The following is a 24,841-nucleotide window of genomic DNA, read 5'->3' as shown; positions in this document are numbered from 1 at the left end:
TGACGAGTCACGTTTTATGCTTCGCCGTGCGGATGGTAGACGTCATGAAACGTAGAACGTTATGCACGAAACGGCAAACAGGAAGTGGACAGATTTGATGGTGGTAGTGTGATGTGGGCAGCCATCTTCTACACTTACAGAACAGACTTTAAAAACCTTTAAAAAGCGCCTTAATTCAGGATCCTATGACTTTTGGTTATGAAGTTGGGACAAAATGAAATAGGGACTGGCGGCCATCTTTGAATTTGCAAATATGGCCGCCCCAATGAGCGCCGGCTTTGGCGCCCCTCCAAAACTTGAGTAATTATGTTCTGGTCTACACATGTGCCAAATTTGATGCTTGTAGACGCATCTGCACAATACGTCATAATGGTTCCCCAAGGGCTGGAATTTAAACAACATTCTTTTTTTCAGGAATCAGAACATCCAGGTCCTGCCATGGCCCTCCAGGTCTCAAGATTTAAAACTTAATCAAACATTCACTGGAGGCACTGGATCAAGCACTGTCGGCAGAGTGGATGAACATTCCCCTGGCCACAACTGCCGGATTGCTTCCATGAGACAATGATGCCAGTCAGTTTTGGACTCTAAATGGTGGCCATACAAAAATCTTGAAGATATTGGGAACAGATGACCTTCAAATTTGAAATCTACTGTTCCGTGTGTGCCATATGGAACCTGGGTCAATGATAATGATGTGTGCCAGTTTTGAATATTACCATCTGTTGATTATTAATATGATATATAAAATATACTTTAAAATCACTTTTATCTTTCTTTATTTGCAGAGTATATACAGAAATCCTGTCGGCTATATCAAAAGTTGGGGCACTGGTCTAAGGTGCCGCCATTCACTGTGCAGAGTTGCGTCCCTTGGGCACTACAGCAACCTGTGATTGTGGGTTCGAATCCTGGTTCGCTTAAGACCTGCATCACTTCCGGCTTTCCTCCCGCATGACATGATATGATATAAATCAATACTGTTTCAAAGCAGTGTTAAACCCAACGTATATTACGAGTGAATAATTGAATCTGGGTCAGGCAAACTAGTGGTTAATAGTGTGACCAAAGAAGGTCTCCGTCGGTTAGGTTTGATTTCCCATAAATATGAATATGAAATTCAACCCCACGGTCAAAGGTTGCAGACACATCTCTGAAAAATTGCAGGGAATTGCAGTGCCTAAGAAAACTGAGCCCGCCGCCACCCCCCCCACCCCCTCCACCCTCCACCTCCACCTCCCCCTCCCATACCCACATTAATAGGGGATCTTAGATTAAAACCTAAGGTACACGTATAGTTGTTTGCAACTTTGGACACATTCAAGTTCAAGTTTCAATTTCAATTTCATAAGCAGACAGACAGACGGTGAAATGTAACAGCCACACCTTCAATTCAGTTCTATTTCAGAGTAAAAAATATACATATGCACAATTGGAAGGCTGTGTTGCAATACCTACCAACCATGACAGTTTAACTATATATATATATATATATATATATATAATATATAATATATATATATATATATATATATATATATATATACATATATATATATATGCCTGAAAACAAGTTGAAAAAACACCTACAACTGCATGGGTGTGTGTTGCAATACCCACCAGCCATGACAGATTAATTATACAGTGTCACCTCGTTATTACGCCCTTCAATGGGGCTTTAGAACAGGCTGAGGTTCAACTGTTCAATGATTACCGGTATGTCGTGTCAAACTGGGTTGGAGATGATGCTAGATCTGGTGTTGAAATCTGGAGTCACCATGACAATGTTGGTCCAAGAACTAATAAAACACCAGACACTAGCCCAGCCCAGAGAAAATATGTGTACCTCCATGGTCAGCTGCCCAGACTCCGAGACAGACACCAGCAAGGAGAAATATTTTCCTTGGCACTGGCAGATGCAGAAGGAATCCTGATTAAATTACATTAAAAGATTCTGTTAGCTTGTATTTCTCTGTTGTTGGGACTGTTCATTTTCATCACTCTGGGGGAGACGGGTAATTAGTGAGTGATCAACCAACCGATTACTTACCGTAATTAAATCCTTTAAAAGCGTGGGCCAAATGGGAGGACACCTTCAATATAGCGCTAACTCGGTTATAGCACGCGGTAAAGCATGGCTCCCAAAATTTACTAACATTTTTCGATAAACTCAAGTTTTTCAAATGACACGATGTTTCTCCCACCATCTCAGAAAAATCACCGCAATCACGTAGCACCGGAAATACCAGTCAACAAATCCGAAACCGAAGTACGCAATTTAAATCCTATTATTATAATATCTGGTAATATATAAAAAATGTTCATTGTTTATCTGGACTAGTGTTTGCAATATATTGTGTTGAATTATATTCAAAATTTCAGTCAATAATTATAATAACGTCAGATTACCGCTATTGACGCCTTTGAAACCAACTTTAGTTGCAAGAGAATGGATACACATATCATAAATGCCGTACCATGACCCGCTTAAAGTCATATTTGAGGCAGTTTGACAATTAAATGTCAACATGACGTTTCGCAATCGAAATACATGTTGTGCGGAAGTCCCTACGGTGACTCGTCAAAATCGTTCCATACGTCAAAAAATATCCTCGATACAATCCTGTACCAAAGTGCTACGCTTGTGGTTCTTATAATTTTAAGTATTATATGGTGGAAGCTGCAACTAAAATAACACCATATTGGAATATACTATTCCTGATAAAATAATATTTTAAGATACAATTTCTTCCGACCATTGCATCAATTTTTTTTAAAGTGGTATCAGTGGCTACGTTTTAACTGAATCACCGGTAGGTTGGGAGGAAACGTTAACACAGCTGTAGTCATATGTAACAATCGGGTGTTTTTTAACTCTTTCAAATATTTCAGTTATTCTCATTACTCTTTCACAGTCATAGTTTCATTTTCTGTCTGCTTCCAATTGCATGACATTAAAAATAACTGACTCTGTAAATTATAAAATACCAAAGGAAATAAAGTGTCATGCAAAGTTCGAGATGGTAATGCACTTCCTAAAAAACCCGAGTTTAATATAGCAGGCAGAAAAAGGATCCTGGATGATCAAGTGAAGTGAAATGGGCTTAACCTGGTTCAAGATTATTGCACTATATAGCCACGTGCATGCACAATGTGTGTATGTGGCCTATAGTGCTAACCCACTGAGATAGCATGGTGCAGTTTAACATGAATAACCCAATCAGACACAGTATACCGACTCCGAGCCGACCAGTCCTTCTTTTAGCACCTTACTGCCGAGCGCCAGGCAGGGTAACAACAAGTTCTATATTTTAACGTCATTTGGTATGACACGGTCAACGATCGAACCCCGGACCTTCCGCTCTCCAGGCGGAGGCGATCTGGATGATCAAGGATGGTACGAGAAAACATAATAACTGATCTATTTAGGCCCAGTAAACAGTTATTGGTGGCCCAATTTTCAAATGTAAAAGGGGGCGGTCGGGTAGCCTAGTGGTTAAAGTGTCCGCTCGTCACACTGAAGACCCGGGTTCAATTCCCGACACGGGTACAATGTGTGAAGCCCATTTCTGGTGTCCCCTGCTGTGATATTGCTGGAATATTGCTAAAAGCGGCGTAAAACCTCACTCACTCATGCACTCAAATGTATTTTGTTTGTTTATTTGTTCTTTTACTCCGCACTCAGCAATATTCCAGCTTTATGACAGCGGTCTGTAAAGAATTGAGTCTGGACCAGACAATCCAGTGATTGATATCATGAGCATCGATCCACGCAATTGGAATCGATGACATGCATCAACCAAGTCAGCGAGCCTGAACACCCGATCCCGTTTGTCGCCTTTTACGACAAGCATAGTCGCCTTTTACGGCAAGTATGGGTTGCTGAGGACCTATTCTACCCCAGGTCTTCACGGGTCCACTCAAATGTAAAAGCGTGGTGAGTAAACCTTGAATTAAAATCAGCAGGAAGAGGAGATTGATAACATCAATTTCGCCTGTGGCATCAGCAGCCAGCCAAGTCTACATTTCACATCAATTTCCTTAATTTCCCTATTCAGCCTTACAGGCAAATTTCTAATTTATAAGAATTACTGTACACCCATCATTTAGGAGCAACTGTGAGTCACTGTCTGCACAGCTATAGTCACATAATGGCACCTGTGGGGATTCTGGGTAAGAATATGGGTCCCCAGCAACCCAGCAACCTTGTCTGAAGAGGCGACTAACGGGATCGGGTGGTCAAGCTTGCTGACTTGGTTCATGCATGTCATCGCATCCCAATTGTGTAGATTGATGCTCAGGATATCAATCACTTCACTGTCTGGTCCAGACCACCATCATGAAGCTGGAACATTATTCAACACTTACCAACAAACATACAAATCACATTTGGGCTTGCACATAGCAAATATGAGATGTTTAGAGTTAGTGAGTTGGCTTTAATGCTGCCTTCAACAGTATTTTATTTGTTCTACAGGCGACGGGGTGAAATCATATGAACTCTGTAGGTGTGTGTCAGATGGGTTGAGAGCCACTTTCAACAGTATTTCATTTGTCCTATAGGCGACAGGGTGAAATCATATGAACTCTGTAGGTGTGTCAGATGGGTTGAGGGCCACTTTCAACAGTATTTCATTTGTTCTATAGGCGACAGGGTGAAATCATATGAACTCTGTAGGTGTGTCAGATGGGTTGAGGGCCACTTTCAACAGTATTTCATTTGTTCTATGGGTGACGGGATGAAATCATATGAACTCTGTAGGTGTGTGTCAGATGGGTTGAGAGCCACTTTCAACAGTATTTCATGTGTTCTATAGGCGACAGGGTGAAATCATATGAACTCTGTAGGTGTGTGTCAGATGGGTTGAGGGCCACTTTCAACAGTATTTCATTTGTTCTATAGGCGACAGGGTGAAATCATATGAACTCTGTAGGTGTGTGTCGGATGGGTTGAGAGCCACTTTCAACAGTATTTCATTTGTTCTATGGGCGACGGGGTGAAATCATCTGAACTCTGTAGGTGTGTCAGATGGGTTGAGGGCCACTTTCAACAGTATTTCATTTGTTCTATAGGCGACAGGGTGAAATCATATGAACTCTGTAGGTGTGTCAGATGGGTTGAGGGCCACTTTCAACAGTATTTCATTTGTTCTATGGGTGACGGGATGAAATCATATGAACTCTGTAGGTGAGTGTCAGATGGCTTGAGAGCTGCTTTCAACAGTATTTCATTTGTTCTATGGGTGACGGGATGAAATCTTATCAACAACTAGGAGCTGCTTCCAACAGCATGTCAGTAATGTCATGTCATGTCATGTTAGCTTGGTAGAGGAAAGCCAAAAGGGACATAGGTCTTAGACGTTTAGAAGTTTGGCAAGTCCCAAAAGGGTATGGCGCTGACAAACCATGAAAACAAAAGGAGAAACTGGGATTTGAAGCCACAGTCATATGTTCCTGGCATGCCTAAGGGAAGCCATTCTGCAATGTGACTTGTGGTACCAAGACCCATGCTTCTATTTCACATTAACTCACCCTTTGGCAAAACCCTGTAGCATAAGAGGTGCTGACAGACCAAGAATCACATTTGAAAATGGGATTCAAACTCACAATCAGCTTTCCATGGCATATCTTCGTAAGTGAGTGAGTGTGAGTGAGTTGGGTTTTACGCCGCTGTTGACAGTATTCCAGTTATATCACGGCGTGTCAGCTTAATGTGGGAGGAAAGCCCGAAAAGATGCAGGTCTCAGACGTTTATCACTTCGGTGAAACCCACAAGCACGGGTATGGTGCTGACAAACCTAGAATCATAATTGGTCCGAACCGGGATTCAAACCCACAATCATAGGTTTCTGGCCTGTCAAAGGGACGCAACTCTGCACAGCGAATCGCAGCGCCTTAGGTCGCCTTAGCGACTGGGTCACCCATATGCCAGCTATGCAAGTGTAACTATAACAGATGTGAAATGCACAAAAAGAATACATATTGTGGAAACAAAGAATTTGAAATAAAGAAGAGAAAAATAATGTTGAATGATTTTATTTTGTACAAAGTATTTTTTTGAATACGTGATAACAATGAATGAATGAATTCAAAATTATGATCAAATATTCACTTAGGTCCCTTATTATCCCGGAAAAATCTCACTTTCAGGCTTTGAAATTTGAGGAGTGATTGCGATACACATACATTTGATGAGAAAAATACCCTTTCCCATCACTGACATTAAAACTAACCATACCCTAATTAAGATGGTGGGTTTGGGGGAGGAGGTGGAGGTGGGGCAGGAGGTGCAGGGGGAGCCAAGGGGGGAGCCAAGGGGGGTGGAGCAGATGAAGGAGGGGGGCCTGGGGGCATCATGGGGGGGTGGTGGCGGTGCAGAAGGGGGTGGACCAAGCGGCATCATGTTGGACGGGGGAGGTACCGGGGGTGGACCCTGATTAGGTGGTTGGCCAGGGGGAGGGCCTGACGGTGGAGGTGGTCGAGGTGGCATCCCCATAGGTGGGGGAATGGGGGGAGGGGGCATCCGTGGGGGGCCAGGCATCCGAGGAGGACCCATAGGAACAGGAGGCTGCATGGGTGGCATGTTGCCTTTGGGGTCAGCCTTGAATGCAAACTGGAGAAAATACTGAAACAAAGAATAAAGAATGTACTTGACACGGAGCAAGTTCACTGCCCTAAGCATGATCTGATGAAATACAGAGCCAAGGGCTCTGGTGCTAATCTGGCTTACTGATCATAATACATACTGTCATGTTGATAAACACTCATCTGACCTACGAAGAGACAAAGACTATCAGATGAGTCAGTACTCCCATTCCTGGCCCTGGTCTCCCAGGCCTCATTTAACACTACAGCTCACTGTTATGAATACCCATCTATTGTAAGGCATTCATGTCAAGTAGCTGTGTGTCTTTGTGTCCACATAAATGAAAAAAATAATTAACAATTCCAACACATTTTACTGAAAGCCAAATGGAAAATAAAGAACTGGAATTCTCTTTTCGGTCCAAAGAACCTTTTTATTACAAAAACAAATAAAATTGAAGGGCCCAATTGTATTTTTATTTGGCCACCAACTCAAGGATTTGGCAAAGACAAAGTCTCTGTTTTTTTGGAAAGAAATATTTGTGAAGCAACTGACAAAAAAACAAAGGCCTATCTACACCACGCTGGTGTGTGTCGTGTAGCATGGGTTTGCCCCCCCTCCCCCACAGCTGACATGCTCGGTTCAGGCGCCCTTGTCAGCAGGCTGGGACAGTCAACCAGGATGTACCTGTCTGAACAACAGGGTTGTTGAGGAGGTGGTATGTGTGGGGGATTGTGACTCACCACATCACAAGTCACCAAGCTCAGGAACGTAATTCAAAATAATATTTATTGGTCCTGTCAGCATTTCCTTTTGGTTTATATTGATTCATCAAATAGTGTGTTTAATGAACTGATTTATGTCGCACAAGATGCACATGTGTAACTTTTGTTATAACTTAAGTATCTATTAGATACTTCCGAAATGAAATATTCATTCTTTATGTGCTAATGACATCTCCAAGGAGGGTTGGGCAAAAACAAGTTTTCTAAGTTCCGCATTCCATGTTCACCTCCATATCACAATCAAATGTAATACCTTATAAACAGCTATCAGAAACTGACACTGATGAATGTGAACATGGAACGTGGGAACGAGCCAAGCAGAACTTAGGGAACTTGACTTAGATCCTCCTGTCGAAATTCTGATGTATCGCATTTGTTTCCCCTACGATGGTACTACATGTATATTGATAGGAATTTTAAAAATACCAATATACATATTGATAGTATTTTTAAAAACCAATGGTTTAAATAGTTGCAATAAAACATGCATCAGAAAACTCAGTTTTACAGTCTAATTTCAAGCCTGCCATGAGTTGTCCACCCATCTCCAACCCTACACCCACGCCCACGCCCACGCCAACGCCAACCCCTACACCCACCCCTACACCCATCCCCACCCACCTACCACCCATTCCAACCCCTACGCCCAACCTTATATCCACGTCCACACCTCCACCCACCTACCATCCCTACACCCATCCCCACCCACCTACCACCCATTCCCACCCCTACGCCCAACCCTATATCCACGTCCACACCTCCATCCACCTACCAGCCCTACACCCATCCCCACCCACCTACCACCCATTGCCACCCCTACGCCCAACCCTATATCCACGTCCACACCTCCATCCACCTACCAGCCCTACACCCATCCCCACCCACCTACCACCCATTCCCACCCCTACGCCCAACCCTATATCCACGTCCACACCTCCACCCACCTACCAGCCCTACACCCATCCCCACCCACCTACCACCCATTGCCACCCCTACGCCCAACCCTATATCCACGTCCACACCTCCACCCACCTACCAGCCCTACACCCATCCCCACCCACCTACCACCCATTCCCACCCCTACGCCCAACCCTATATCCATGTCCACACCTCCATCCACCTACCAGCCCTACACCCATCCCCACCCACCTACCACCCATTGCCACACCAACTGCCCACCCCTTCACCACACCAGTCCCCTACACATATCCCCACACACCTGTTTTGTATCCTTGTTCCAGTGTGTCCATAGTTTCTTGGGGTCCTTGTCCACTTCTCTGCTGGGCACCTGCAAAGTACATATATGTCTTTTATCCCACCAAAACAACACACAAACAACTCCCACAGACTTTACATTTTCAAAACTTGTCATGTCCTTAAATTTAGTTCACTGCTTACAATGCAACACTACATACAAAAATACTCTGCTCATATCTGTATGGCCAATCATATCAACCAATTGAGTCGAGATTGGTTTCAAAAACAGAAGCAATTACAAACAGGATCCCAAGAGTTACCTCCCTTTCCCCTGACCAACACAAGTTGCTGACATTGTTGCAGAAACAAACTTGAAACTCCATGTTTAATGTTGTCAATACTTCCATGTCTGTAATACTATGTAAATACATAGGACCAATACACATTATCATACCACCATGTCAGAATGATGAGATCTCATTGGTCCACATGATCTTGATAAAATACTGTGTTACCCGCCTTGGAGGTTAATAAATTTCTAAGCGGGGAAATAAATCTCTTATACACCGCCACAAGCAATACAGGCTGCACATGGATTTCTGAGAAACAGAATAAATTCCTTATACCCTGAGTCGATAGAAGTCACGCGACATAGCACAAGTTAACCTCAGCTCAATTGAAGAGCTGTTTTCTTTCAGTTTTGAATTTGTGCTAATTCTTTTACAATGTCACATCAAATCATGTCAGTAAGATAAATTTGTTGTAGAAGGATCACTCGGGGTACATGGGGTTTTATGTGGCCCTTCTTCGGTTTAATGCAGGATGCATAAAACCCCATGTACCCCATGTACCCTATTTACCCCATGTACTGCATATAACAAACAAGTCAAATTGCAGCATCTTCCAAATCCTCAAACAGTGCTGCAGGAACCACGACTAATCCATTTGCCAGGCCTTTCTTCAACATTTTGTCTTATCAACAAGATGAAAGTGTCAGGTCTACATCAAGGCGCAAAGAGGACAATCTCACTACTGCGTGAACCCCTTGTATGACATGCCATACAGGATGGCATTGCAAGTGACAGGAGTATTCTTCTTATGGACTGTTGCTCGTTACTGTACCTTCAGACATGGCATAGTCCATCCATATCAATACAATCAGTGTTCCCGTTTACTGGTAATTACCAGTTCTTTACCGGTAAAATTAGGCTTGGACCGGTAATTCATGGGACTGCCAGTCCCTGTGGACCGGCAAATAAAGTACCTTACAAATCTTTGTTGAACAAAACATTGGCGATATTCATATACGTATATTTTTCAAACGAAGTCAGCTTGTCTAGGGTTCCCCTTGTCTATTTCTAGTGCAAGGAAATAACATTTAAGTATATATTTGTAGTGACAGTCTCGAAATATTAGAAAAGAAGAGAGAATTGTGACTGAACTTGGTGTGAATGACAAGTAAATCTAACTAAGTTACTTCAGAGATGACTTCATTGCATTGAATATGATGTTGAGGGAATTAAAACCAGGTTATTTTCACATGTTTTTTTATTTGTTGAAAGTTGGGACCGACAAAAATTCGGGGGGACTGGTAATTTTTAGAGTTGCCAGTCCACCAGGTCTGGCAGTTTCATAAGCTAGCGGGTACACTGACAATGTTTCGAATATACTCTTTTCTGTTTGCATGTCACATACATTCTGCCTTTTGCATGTCATTATCAAATTAAACCCCATCCTTATCGTTGACATCACTTGAATATTCCTCTATAAACATTCTCTAAAATGTAAAAATACATCACAAATGATAAACACTAGCTGCAGTAAGCATGGTTACTGTATCCCCTTATCCACTCATCATATTTACTTGGATCGATGCTCATGATGTCAATCACTGGATTGTCTGGTCCAGGCTTGATTATTTACAGACCGCCGTCATATAGCTGGAATACTGCTGAGTGCGGTGTTAAAAACAAACAAACAAACACTCATCATTTAGTCATATAATCAGATGTACTTAAGGTCTCTACTGGGCAGCTACAGATTGACCCATCAGAAAAGTCAGCCAAAGCATGCTGCATACTTTACAGCATGTCTATATCTCTGATTGGCTACAAATCATAAAATATTATAAAATCTATGTTGGGTGGTTGTGGTTTAAGTGTTCGTCCACACCGAAGACCTGGGTTCGAATCCCGACATGGGTACAAAGTGTGAAGCCCATTTCTAGTGTCCCCCGCCATGATACTGCTGGAATATTGCCCAAAGCGACGTAAAACCAAACTCTCTCACTATAAAATCTATGTACCAATCTGTTCCACATTCACCTGATATATGTACATTTTATTTCATTAAAAGTGAACTTTGAACAATGAATCCAGACTGGAAACAAAATCTGGTGGGTGTAGATTCATTGCCTGTTACTGGTGATACCCCCTTTATCTCAATCATTCAATCATCCACGAATGGCCCGTTCAATGGGTTTCAACACGTACCTTGAAGGCAATGGTTTCGTAAGGCTCTGCGGCAAACAGCAGGTACTGCCACCGCCTGTCTGGGGGTTCCATCTTCTGTTCATAGGCTGCCATGAAGCGGTACCGCGGCATCATACTCTCCACAATCTCCGGGTAATCGATCTGCAGCCAAGAGTTGATATCATAATACAAACAGGCTATTTGTATTGGATATTTTTCCACACCACTCAGGGGCATGCTCAAAGCACTATTATTACCCCACTCACTGGATCCCATGTTCTTATGACCGCCTCCGTGGTCTAGTGGTAGAGCGTCCGCCCGGAGAGCGGAAGGTCCGGGGTTCGATCCCCAGCCGCGTCATAACAAAAGATGTTAAAAGATGGTACTTGTTGTTACCCTGTCTGGCGCTCGGCATTAAGGGGCTAAAACAAGGACTGGTCGGCTCGGAGTCAGTATACTGTGTCTGAGTGGGGTATTCATGTCAAACTGCGGCATGGTATCTCAGTGAGCTAGCACTATAAATCGGCATCAGTCTGGACTAGTACAAGCAGCCACACAAACACACACATGTACATGCACGTCGCTATATAAGTGCAATAATCTTGGACGCAACGTTAAACCCCATTTCACCTCACCTCACCCATGTTCTTATGGATATTTTTAGGTATAGGGTATGTAAATACACATGATTGCATATTCATAAATATTTGATTCTAGTGGCCATGAATAACGAATTCAATTCATGAATGGTTACGGTTTCGATTAACCAAATATGTGAGTGAATCGTAACAGCTCTAGTGAATAGTATGGCAAATAAACTTAGAGGTACTGAGTGAGACCAAAGATCGATGCTGTGTTGATAAGTAAGGTTTCGTCAGACAAAAATTTTAAATAAAAGTCACTGAGAATTCCAACAGAGTTCTAATTGTTGTGTAATTTGCACCCATGACCAGCAGATCTGGCAGCTAAGGCAAATAACTCTTGACAGCAACATCCAGCATCTTAGACCACTTGGCCATCTGGCCTAGGGACGTAGCCATCCTTTCTTCTAAAGTTACCTTATCTTCCCGAGGCAAGGGCGTTAGGTGACTATAAAAGTCCAGTTCCAACCCTTGCCGAGCTAGGCTGGTATTCCACAGTTACATTTGGCATGAGTCAATGCATAATCCAATCAAAATCGCTTAACAAACTACATGGATTTCAACATGCTGATTTCGGTTGACTGCAGGATTTGTAAAGCATGTGTACTGTCAATTGGGCGTCGACAGATATTTAGCTAATCTTTTCATGTTTTTAATCAAGGTGCCAAAGTGATTTGATGCAACTAGCGGTGTGAGATAGATCTTGATTATCGATCAGATCATTTTTACTTGGCGCCACCATTTTGTTTGAAGCAAATGCAAGTGATATGAGTGATGGAATTGGATTGGTCAATAGGAGGGACATAGAAGGGATCTAATTCGTAATAGCAACTGGTGACGCTACGATCAAGCCTGGAGATTCCTACCTAGTTCGGCAAGGATGGGAACTGGACTCCGGGGCCCCGTTCCTCAAAGCGATCTTAGCGCTAAGGTGATCGTAAGTCCCATACTTTAACATAGGCTTACGATCAGCGTAGCGCTAAGATCGCTTTGAGGAACGGGGCCCTGTAGTCAGTAAACGCCCTTGCCTTAGGAAGATAAAGTTACACTTGCACGGGGAAACAAATTTACTGAGAAGATCCCGGTCTCTAGCAGGTCATGATGACACTGCAGGTTACTCCAACTGACCTGAAACAGCAGACTCTGTTGCCCGTTGTCGGGGTCCCGCTGTTTTGTCACTGAAACACAAACAGTCACAGGTTACACAACATGCATTAGAAGGAGGAAGATAGATGTCTCATTAAACACTGTGTAATGCTTAAGTAGGTTCATTTCTTCGCAGCTACCGGTATGTCATCACTTTTTATTTTCCGTGAAAGCATCATGTTGACATGCATTTGTTGACACACATTTATGACACCTTCAAAAATTGGGATTATTTCAAAACAAAACAAATAAATTGTCCCCCAAATGCTTGAAAACAAATAGTTCGGCTTCAGAATGTTGAAAAAAATAATTAAGCAACAAAAAATGCATTCTTGAAAGGTGTTTTGAATTACTTTTTAATTAGGCTCATAGTTTTATTTAAAAAATATCTGGTTTTGCAGCTGTAGCTAAAAAAATATAAAGTCTCTATACAAAATCCCAATTGCTACCCCTTCAGTTTAGGTAGACTGATTTAAACTTAATGCTTATATTGTTTACAGGGCAGGTCATTTACTATCTCATGGTTAACAAATGTTATGTTTGGGATAACACTATAACAGCCTTCCGCCATGGGAGCCCTGCCAATTTACACTCATCAGAGGGGTATACAAAGTATGTGATCTAGACTACAAGATGTTGGACTTTCATTTTTTATGGACGCCTCGGTGACTGAGTGGGTTATATCGCATATAACATTTGTTTCAATCTTTTACTTCTGTATAAAGTCAATAAAACATTGTTTCAATCTATTACTTCTGTACAATGTCAATAAAACATTGTTTCAATCTATTACTTCTGTTTAAAGTCAATAAAACATTGTTTCAATCTATTACTTCTGTACAATGTCAATAAAATATTGTTTCAATCGTTTACTTCTGTACAATGTCAATAAAACATTGTTTCAATCGTTTACTTCTGTACAAAGTCAATAAAACATTGTTTCAATCTATTACTTCTGTATAAAGTCAATAAAACATTGTTTCAATCTATTACTTCTGTACAATGTCAATAAAACATTGTTTCAATCTATTACTTCTGTATAAAGTCAATAAAACATTGTTTCAATCTATTACATCTGTACAATGTCAATAAAACATTGTTTCAATCTATTACTTCTGTATAAAGTCAATAAAACATTGTTTCAATCTCTTACCTCAGTATAGTCAATAAAACATTGTTTCAAGATATTACTTCTTTATAAACTCAATAAAACATTGTTTCAATCTATTACTTCTTTATAAACTCAATAAAACACCTTTTAATTCTGCATATATACACTTCTGTTCTATTGCATCAAAGAGATTTCAAGTTGGTCGAAATCGTTTACCATAAAATAACTTTTAAAATGTGGCCTTTGTTGACAGTTGGCAGTGATGGACAGGGGCATTGCTTGACCTGTATCCTGCTATTATGCAACAAATGATGGGTGAAACTGCTATGCTGGAGCAGAAGAATGACTTCCTTACAGGATGCAGAAACAGGCACATTCAAGAGTCTGAGGTGTTGTTCATCAGGTACCTGCACGAGATATGTATGCCAATGTTTGTGTCGTGCTGCAGACAGTCTTCACACAGAACCCTTTCAAGCTGCATTTGTTTGTGAGTGCTAGGAGCTCCAGAGAATGAGAGTTTGTTAGTTTGTTTGTTTGTTTGTTTGCTGATTAAAGCCGCACTCAGCAATATTCCAGCTATATAACAGCAGCCTGGAAATAACCAAGTCTGTACCAGACAATCCAGTGATTGACATTATGAGCATCGATCTACACAATAGGGAAATGATGACATTCATCAACCAAGTCAGCGAGTCGGACCATCCGATCCCTTTAGTCGCCACGGATCAGTGATTGAGTGAGTTTGGTTAACCACCACTTTAAACAGTAGTCGAGTCATACCCAGCAGACTCACAGGAAAATTTTAGAGGTCCCAGACTTGGTAATGGGGGACATGGACGGTGACATGACACAGGACTTCGAAGAATTTTAATGACATCATGACTTGCACATGACCTAAGCCACATGCTTATCATATTTTATCATTTCTTTTTTTAAACGGAACGAAGTGAGTGAGCGAAGGAAATCTGACATGGACAGTGTCATTAGAATGTATGTATATCCTTAATGTAAACAAGCATGCCACAAATGATTTAGCTTCAAACATTTATTCAGGCAACACCTTTTTCGCGTCACAGATTTGCAGTGCATATTAATTGCATTTATTATCAATCTTAACAATCTGCTCATAGGACACAATATTGAAAACTCCTATGCTAGATGCTAGATATTGTGTCACAATATTGCCCAGCAATCAGTACTACTGACATGATTGGAAGTTAGATACTCAAAATATTGCAGTACGATCACAATGATATTGTAATAATGAATTCAGCTGTTGCAGTACTATTGCAATAACTAACTCCTCCTCCCCTTCACCTCCTTCCCCTTCCACACCGCTACTCTCCTCCCTCCATCTCTCTACTCTCCTCCCTCCACCCTCTACTCTCCTCCCTCCACCCCTCTACTCTCCTCCCTCCACAACTCTATTCTCCTCCCTCCATCTCTCTACTCTCCTCCCTCCACCACTCTACTCTCCTCCCTCCATCTCTCTACTCTCCTCCCTCCACCACTCTACTCTCCTCCCTCCATCTCTCTACTCTCCTCCCTCCACCCCTCTACTCTCCTCCCTCCACCCCTCTACTCTCCACCCTCCACAACTCTATTCTCCTCCCTCCATCTCTCTACTCTCCTCCCTCCACCCCTCTACTCTCCTCCCTCCACAACTCTATTCTCCTCCCTCCATCTCTCTACTCTCCTCCCTCCACCCCTCTACTCTCCTCCCTCCACCTCTCTACTCTCCTCCCTCCACCTCTCTACTCTCCTCCCTCCACATCTCTACTCTCCTCCCTCCACCCCTCTACTCTCCTCCCTCCACCCCTCTACTCTCCTCCCTCCACCCCTCTACTCTCCTCCCTCCATCTCTCTACTCTCCTCCCTCCACCACTCTACTCTCCTCCCTCCACCTCTCTACTCTCCTCCCTCCACCTCTCTACTCTCCTCCCTCCACCTCTCTACTCTCCTCCCTCCACATCTCTACTCTCCTCCCTCCATCTCTCTACTCTCCTCCCTCCACCCCTCTACTCTCCTCCCTCCACCTCTCTACTCTCCTCCCTCCACCCTCTACTCTCCTCCCTCCACCTCTCTACTCTCCTCCCTCCACCTCTCTACTCTCCTCCCTCCACCCTCTACTCTCCTCCCTCCACCTCTCTACTCTCCTCCCTCCACACCTCTACTCTCCTCCCTCCACCTCTCTACTCTCCTCCCTCCACCCCTCTACTCTCCTCCCTCCACAACTCTATTCTCCTCCCTCCATCTCTCTACTCTCCTCCCTCCACCACTCTACTCTCCTCCCTCCACCCCTCTACTCTCCACCCTCCACAACTCTATTCTCCTCCCTCCATCTCTCTACTCTCCTCCCTCCACCCCTCTACTCTCCTCCCTCCATCTCTCTACTCTCCTCCCTCCATCTCTCTACTCTCCTCCCTCCACCACTCTACTCTCCTCCCTCCACAACTCTATTCTCCTCCCTCCATCTCTCTACTCTCCTCCCTCCACCACTCTACTCTCCTCCCTCCATCTCTCTACTCTCCTCCCTCCACCACTCTACTCTCCTCCCTCCACAACTCTATTCTCCTCCCTCCATCTCTCTACTCTCCTCCCTCCACCACTCTACTCTCCTCCCTCCACCCCTCTACTCTCCTCCCTCCACAACTCTATTCTCCTCCCTCCATCTCTCTACTCTCCTCCCTCCACCACTCTACTCTCCTCCCTCCACATCTCTACTCTCCTCCCTCCACCCTCTACTCTCCTCCCTCCACCTCTCTACTCTCCTCCCTCCACCTCTCTACTCTCCTCCCTCCACATCTCTACTCTCCTCCCTCCACATCTCTACTCTCCTCCCTCCACCTCTCTACTCTCCTCCCTCCACCTCTCTACTCTCCTCCCTCCACATCTCTACTCTCCTCCCTCCACATCTCTACTCTCCTCCCTCCACCTCTCTACTCTCCTCCCTCCACACCTCTACTCTCCTCCCTCCACCTCTCTACTCTCCTCCCTCCACCCTCTACTCTCCTCCCTCCACCTCTCTACTCTCCTCCCTCCACCCTCTACTCTCCTCCCTCCACCTCTCTACTCTCCTCCCTCCACCTCTCTACTCTCCTCCCTCCACACCTCTACTCTCCTCCCTCCACACCTCTACTCTCCACGTTCCATCACTCTACTCTCCTCCACCCCTCCAGTCTACTCTTCTCCCTCCACAACCTTTACTCTCCTCCCTCCACCCCTCCCCTCTCCTCCCTCCACACCTCTACTCTCCACGTTCCATCACTCTACTCTCCTCCACCCCTCCAGTCTACTCTTCTCCCTCCACAACTCTACTCTCCTCCCTCCACCCCTCCCCTCTCCTCCCTCCACACCTCTACTCTCCACGTTCCATCACTCTACTCTCCTCCACCCCTCCAGTCTACTCTTCTCCCTCCACAACTCTACTCTCCTCCACCCCTCCAGTCTACTCTTCTCCCTCCACAACTCTACTCTCCTCCACCCCTCCAGTCTACTCTCCTCCCTCCACACCTCTACTCTCCACATTCCATCACTCCACTCTCCTCCACCCCTCAAGTCTACTCTTCTCCCTCCACACCTCTACTCTCCTCCACTCCTCCAGTCTACTCTCCTCCCTCCACTCCTCCCATCTCCTCCCTCCACCCCTCCAGTCTACTCTTCTCCCTCCACAACTCTACTCTCCTCCACCCCTCCAGTCTACTCTTCTCCCTCCACAACTCTACTCTCCTCCACCCCTCCAGTCTACTCTTCTCCCTCCACAACTCTACTCTCCTCCACCCCTCCAGTCTACTCTTCTCCCTCCACAACTCTACTCTCCTCCACCCCTCCAGTCTACTCTTCTCCCTCCACAACTCTACTCTCCTCCACCCCTCCAGTCTACTCTTCTCCCTCCACAACTCTACTCTCCTCCACCCCTCCAGTCTACTCTTCTCCCTCCACAACTCTACTCTCCTCCACCCCTCCAGTCTACTCTCCTCCCTCCACACCTCTACTCTCCACATTCCATCACTCCACTCTCCTCCACCCCTCAAGTCTACTCTTCTCCCTCCACACCTCTACTCTCCTCCACTCCTCCAGTCTACTCTCCTCCCTCCACTCCTCCCATCTCCTCCCTCCACCCCTCCAGTCTACTCTTCTCCCTCCACAACTCTACTCTCCTCCACCCCTCCAGTCTACTCTTCTCCCTCCACAACTCTACTCTCCTCCACCCCTCCAGTCTACTCTTCTCCCTCCACAACTCTACTCTCCTCCACCCCTCCAGTCTACTCTTCTCCCTCCACAACTCTACTCTCCTCCACCCCTCCAGTCTACTCTTCTCCCTCCACAACTCTACTCTCCTCCACCCCTCCAGTCTACCCTTCTCCCTCCACAACTCTACTCTCCTCCACCCCTCCAGTCTACTCTTCTCCCTCCACAACTCTACTCTCCTCCACCCCTCCAGTCTACTCTTCTCCCTCCACAACTCTACTCTCCTCCACCCCTCCAGTCTACTCTTCTCCCTCCACACCTCCCATCTCCTCCCTCCACCGTCCTGTCTACTCTCCTCCTCCACACCTGTACTCTCCTCCCTCCACTCCTCCCTCCTATCTCTTCCACCCTTCCCATCTCCTCTCCTCCCTCTACCCCTCCCGTCTACTCTCCCCCCACCACCACCATCTCCTCTCCTCCCCTCAATCCCATCCCCCTCTCCCTTCTAGCCTCTCCAGTTGTGGCCCAGGAAACAGGTCCTACCTTTGTAACCAGGTCGCCCAATCTTCACAAATTTCTTGATGTCAACTTTGGCCTTCTCTGGGGCAGGCTGTGCAGGGGCCTCCTTGGCATCTTTAGCTGCCCTCCGAGCTCTGGTGGCACAAAACACTGCCTCAAAGTATCTCTTCACGCGATATTTCTACCACTTACACCGTACTTAGCCTGAACAGGTCTTGTGCAGGGATTCTGACATGTGATGTAATGTATCTCACCCTAGTTCATCCAGTGTATCTCATCTCCCTCTTATTATGATAAACACCCTGCACCCATTGCCAACCATGACATCTCCATCTCCTGTATTACTAGCTCTGCCAGAATCTCTATTCAGGGTTTACACAGAGCAAACATTTTGTCCAGTACGCACAAATGTTGAAATTGGGCGCAAACAAGAACATACTGTGTCCCGAGGGTTGACCAATAACACTGAATGTACCTACAGCGCATCAAGAGCAGTTATGGGTGTCTGTCATTTCACCCATCAATCATGACCACTGTCTTCATGATCACTGATTCATTCCTAGCTCTGTAGTAACTAGCAAAACTTTGTGAGTGAGTGAGTATGGTTTTACGACACTTTAAGCAATATTCCAGCAACATCACGGAGGGGGACACCAGAAATGGGCTTCACACATTGTACCCATGTCGGAAATCAAACGATGGGTCTTCAGCATGATGAGCGAATGCTTTAACCACTAGGCTACCCGACCGCCCCCAAAACGTACAGTACACTTAACCATTTCCTTACATTACAGGACCCTCATATTGCCTGCAAGGCCCCTTAAAATTGATTATATGGGGTCCCCCACTTTTGTAAGTCAAAGTAAAACCCTGTCTCTTGCTCATGAGCTTGAAGTCAACAACCAATCACAATGCCTCTTATGAATGTGAATTCGGCATAGATCTACATTCAATTTCATGGCCTTCTATGAGCATGCCCTTGATGCATCTTATCGGTTCAGAAGACTTATGAACTTTACTTTTAGCGGAGTATTAAGACAGGGGAGGGGATGTCATGCTACAAGTCTTTGCAAGTATTGCATGGTGATATAACGGCTTGCTTCAGTCGTGAAAGAACTGTGCAATTTGAGTGGAAGGCTATTTTAAGCATTGTGACATTTGCACTAGACTCAAACAAAGCTATGGTGGCGAATGTGATCAGGATATTTACCATGAAAATTGGAGGCATACGACTGGATTGGATAATTAAGCATGAATGTGTCTAGACCAACAGAAGATTTACTTAATTATCAGAATTAATTCCATAAGTCCCCTTTACTTGCATAATGCTGAAGTAAGCAATATTCAATTTATCACCCAGAGATATGCATGTTTCACTTAGGGTAAGTGAGTGTTTTTTGGTTGTTTTTTAAATATTATTTTATTCAATTCAGTATATGATATTACAGAGTTATACATTGCGTAGCACGTCTTGTGGTATACTTATTAGGTATAAGTTACATACCTATGCAGCAGACAGCAAGTCAGCAAGTTTAAGTTGGCTACAGGTGTACAACAATGTTTACAAATGGTGAAACGGGTAGGCTGCATTTGCCATGTTTATTAACTAAGTGTGAAGCTAAAGCCTTACAGCACATGAGTGGAAATTGTTCATATTATATATATAGGGTGAGTGAGTGTTTACCTAGACATGAAACTGACACAATAGTTGTGACAAACCTAATAACCTGGCATTTCTGGCTTGCCCTGGACATCATAGATACTGAGTGAGTGAGTGAGTTGGGTTTAACACCGCTTTTAATAGTATTCCAGTTATATCACGGCGTGTCAGCTTAATGTGGGAGGAAAGCCCCAAGCGATGCAGGTCTCAGACATTTACCACGTTTAACTTTGAGGAGAACCAGCCACTTTAGTGTCTACAGGGTTTCGTAGAAAACAACCTTAGCGCTTCGATGTCGTAACTCTTTGTTAAGGTATAGGAGTTACGATCACCTTAGTGCTAAGATCTCTTATCACAATGGCACAAGGATAGGTATTTCATGTTCTCCCAGTGTAGAAAATGGTTGCCAGAGAGATGGCTGAACGTGTTGATCTAGTCGGACTTACAAGTTGGCTTGATGTTTCTTTCCCTGTGTGTGGGCCAGGTAACTTCCCTGCAAGAGACAATCAGAAACATTATAGTCACACTTGCCAATGTGAACAAAATCACTGACTGTTTTTTGCACAGCACGACTAAGAGCCATCCTGTGTCTATACACTGGATGAAATCTGATGACCAAAGGGAGATAATCCATAATGACTATTTACAGCAGGAATTCAATATAAAAAATAACAAACTGACCATTTTTTTAAATAATCTTGTGCTTATCATGTTTATTGAACCTGTAGGTTTTATCAAAAAAGAAACTAGAAGCTCATCTGAATTGCTCAATATTAACCAGGCGATTCAGATTCGTTCATGTTCTGGGACACTGACTGACTGTCTTCCAAAGATTTTCTTCCAGGTAAGTAGTGACAAGCATGATATAGAAGAATGTCCAATTATATATAGATTCAGAAAACATCATCCAAAAGTCCTTAATGCGATTTGTCCCAATGAAAATTGCTTTTTATAGTTTTAAATTTGCAATCTGACCAAAACGAATGCAGGGCTTTACCAGATTCAAAATACTGCATCCTATACGCAAAAAAAATAAGCATGGACACAAAATACTGTTACAGAGTGACATCTATAATAAGCTGACATTTTCAAACATACTTTGGATATTAGTTCATGTTGGTACTGTGATCCCCCAGGGATGCCCAATGAAATGTCTGTGGCCCCCAACATGTATTACTGAGAGTCCCTAGGACTCGTAAATAGACCGAGGTAAACCCACTGCTGACATACACTTATCATCATGTTTCTTGCACACCAAGATGTCACACAGCCAAACCTGAGGTGAATACATTTGACAATAAGGCAGTAACTGACAGTAATGGGAAAAATTACTTATTCAAATTGGCTGCAATAGCTACAATTCTTTTACAAGGATCCGATATCTGTGAAAATCAGTGAGCAATGTTTAGAGACAGCATGTCTGGGAGCATCCATGGTAAGTTTTAGTACCTCTGCCTTTTCAAGAAAAAGATGACAAAATGTAAAATAATTTTATGATAGTTTAATATGATGCAGTAGATTGTATGAAACAGATAAAATATTTTTGCAACATCGTTAAGGACAAGGATGCCTTGAACAAACTTGGATCTTCTTGGACTTTCAGTCAAGTGAGCTAAAAAGTAACAATAGGTAGTTTTTGAACAAGAAATAATCTAAGGCGATGACGACGTGAGATCATGTGAACTTTTGGTACAAGTTAGTTAACAAAAAATATCAATGTTCTAAAACTGCTTACCTCATTGTTGTGTAGTGTGAGACAAAGCTTACACTCATAGGATCCGAGATGGTTTTTCATAAAATATGGATCCTGTTAACAGAAAAACAGTTTGACAAATGAGGCATATATAAGAACAAGGAAACGCGGGCACCGCCCCACAGGGAAAATATGGAAAAACCTTCAGAAGCATAAATCATGATAATTATTACAAGCAAGCATTTCCCGTTTCTGACATTTATTATCTTTTCAAAACTTGACACATATTTCTCTTCATGAACATGATGAAAAGAAAGTGATGCCTATGGTAACAGCATTCTCACAACATGTTTGAGCTCATTGTATCCTTGACTGTATCCAGCTGAGTGAGTGAGTGAGTGAGTATGGTTTTACGCCACTTTTAGCAATATTCCAGCAATATCATGGCGGGGGACACCAGAAATGGGCTTCACACATTGTACCCATGTCAGGAATCGAACCCGTGTCTTCGGCGTGACGAGCGAACTCTTTAACCACTAGGCTACCCGACCGCCGCCGTATCCAGCTGAGGCCAGAATAGTGAGTGAGTTGGGTTTGCACAGTATTCCAGTTACTGTCAAGTCCCGTTAACCAGACATTGTTGGTTGCATATGATTATGTCGGATTAACGAGTATGTCGGATAAATGAGTGTCAGATTAACGAGACTTGACTGTATATCACTGTGTGTCAGCTTAATGTGGGAGGAGTGAGTGAGTTGGGTTTTACGCCGCTTTTAACAGTATTCCAGTTATATCGCAGCGTGTCAGCTTAATGTGGAAGGAAAGCCCGAAATGATGCAGGTCTCAGACGTTTCCCACTTTCGTGAAACCCACGAGTATGGGTATGGTGCTGACAGAGCAAAGATACATAATCGGTGCGAACAGGGATTTGTACCTACAATCATAGGTTTTTTGAGTGACCGCGGGACGCAACTCTGCACAGCAAAAAGCAGCACCTTAGACGACACAGCAACCCGTGGCCCACTGAGGCCAGAATAAAGTTCATAGTTCCCTGCCTGGGTGCCGTTGTACATAACAACCTTAGCGCAAGGACTGTCATTAGTCTATGTTAAGGTATGGGAGTGACGATCACCTTAGCGCTAAAATCGCTTTGTTCAAAGGGACCCTGACACATAAGTATCAGCATGACCAAGCACGACATTATTGGTCGCTCTATTGGTCAAAACATGCCAAAGATAACAAGACAAAGTCAAACTCCAAACTTTAAACTGGAAGAGTGAGTGAGTGAGTGAGTATGGTTTTACGTCGCTTTTAGCAATATTCCAGCAATATCACAGCGGGGGACACCAGGAATGGGCTTCACATATTGCACCCATGTCAGGAATCAAACCCGGGTCTTCGGTGTGACGAGCGAACACTTTAACCACTAGGCTACCTGACCGCCCCTAAAACTGGAACTTGCTCAATTCAATGCAAGAAATGTCTAAGGTATTAATGTCAAATTGATGTTTCTATGCATACAAAGTTTCATTGTTTTGAGTCAGTAGAGAAACTATGGTAACCAGTATGTAACATAGAGGATCTGGAGTGAGGAAAGCCCAAAGTGATGCATGTCTCAGACAGATACCACTTCTGTGAGCATGGACATGGTGCTGACAAACCTAGAAACTAAATCAGTGTGAATCTGGGTTTCAAACTTAAGATCATAGATTTCTGAGTCACTGGTTCAAGGGACACAACTCCGCACAGCAATTTTGCAGCTATTTGAAATTGTACACAACTCCTTACCTTGTTCAGATCAATAGTTTCCAGGGCCAACTGTCGGAGACGCTCCCTCCGGTCCCGGTTGGACTCGGAGGCGGAGGCCACACCCCCACTCCCCGTCTTCCCCCCAGCTCGATGCTGGAAGTCCATTGTAGGTCAAGGTCAGCTGAAACAAACATTTCATGAAAATGCTGTACCAGTACTTCTGGAGCTGTTGGTTCACCGATCACAATCAACTGTATATTACTTCACAGTAGGGCTGCAACAAATACACTAGGAGGCGAATACGATTCGTATCATGGATAGAGGGTAAGGAATATGAATATCAATTCATGAATACAATAACAAGTCCGCAGTTGATGACTTATTTGTTATATTCAGTGAAACAATCACAACATAAACTACTGACATGGTTTGTTAACTACATTTACATACTTAGTATCTGCTCAAACGCGACAATGACCAGTGACCACAATACTGTCAAACTAAATGTTATAACAGTGTTGTCTTTGAAGAAATCTTCGACAACCCATGCTTGCCGTAAAAGGCAACTATGTTTGTCGTAATACAGGGTCTATCTGTGTAATGAACAATGGGAACATGTTTTCTCCAAAGTGTTTATGTCTAAGCTTTCTTACATTCATACAGGGAATATGAATCCCACATCGAAAAGAGAAACCTTACATTTGATTGTGATGAAATACGAAAGCTACTAGGCTACCATGAGCCTGCAATTGACCGGCCTTATTGTGTTTTGAGGTTTCTTTTCGCCCTTTTCTAGTTAATGTACCTTGGAAACTCAAACAAACTTTCGACTTCTCTTGATTGATCTATCTACCAACATCTACAAAATAAATATATGCATACTCACAATATAGCTTTACTGTACGCTATTTATCGCCGATTATTCTTAATATTTTCGTTTAGCGTGGGTCATTGGACGTCGCCATTACGTCTCGCAATATTCTACTTCCGGTTCTCGGATCTCGAGAAAACATACATTTATAATTAACGTTACTCATGATTTTTGTATTTCAATTATTCTTTATCGTTGTGTTATCAAACACACACTCTATA

General features: G+C 43.6%; 1 protein-coding gene across 1 annotated transcript; it reads right to left on the bottom strand.

Moving 5' to 3' along the window:
- Positions 1–6,157: 6,157 nt before the first annotated feature.
- Positions 6,158–24,722, bottom strand: LOC139462055 (splicing factor 3A subunit 2-like). Its single transcript, XM_071243556.1, is given in 10 exon segments — positions 6,158–6,363; positions 6,365–6,625; positions 8,591–8,659; positions 11,061–11,201; positions 12,809–12,858; positions 18,672–18,781; positions 20,754–20,800; positions 22,043–22,114; positions 23,789–23,930; positions 24,636–24,722. Coding segments are annotated over 9 exon segments (996 nt in total). The 5' UTR covers positions 23,915–23,930; positions 24,636–24,722; the 3' UTR covers positions 6,158–6,243.
- Between the last annotated feature and the right edge of the window lie 119 nt (positions 24,723–24,841).

Source organism: Haliotis cracherodii, unplaced genomic scaffold (genome assembly GCF_022045235.1).
Source record: "Haliotis cracherodii isolate W230 unplaced genomic scaffold, xgHalCrac1.p SCAF_15, whole genome shotgun sequence".
NCBI lineage: Eukaryota > Metazoa > Mollusca > Gastropoda > Lepetellida > Haliotidae > Haliotis > Haliotis cracherodii.
The sequence above is the reverse complement of the archived record's forward strand: the minus strand, read 5'-3'. Positions and strand labels throughout refer to the sequence as shown.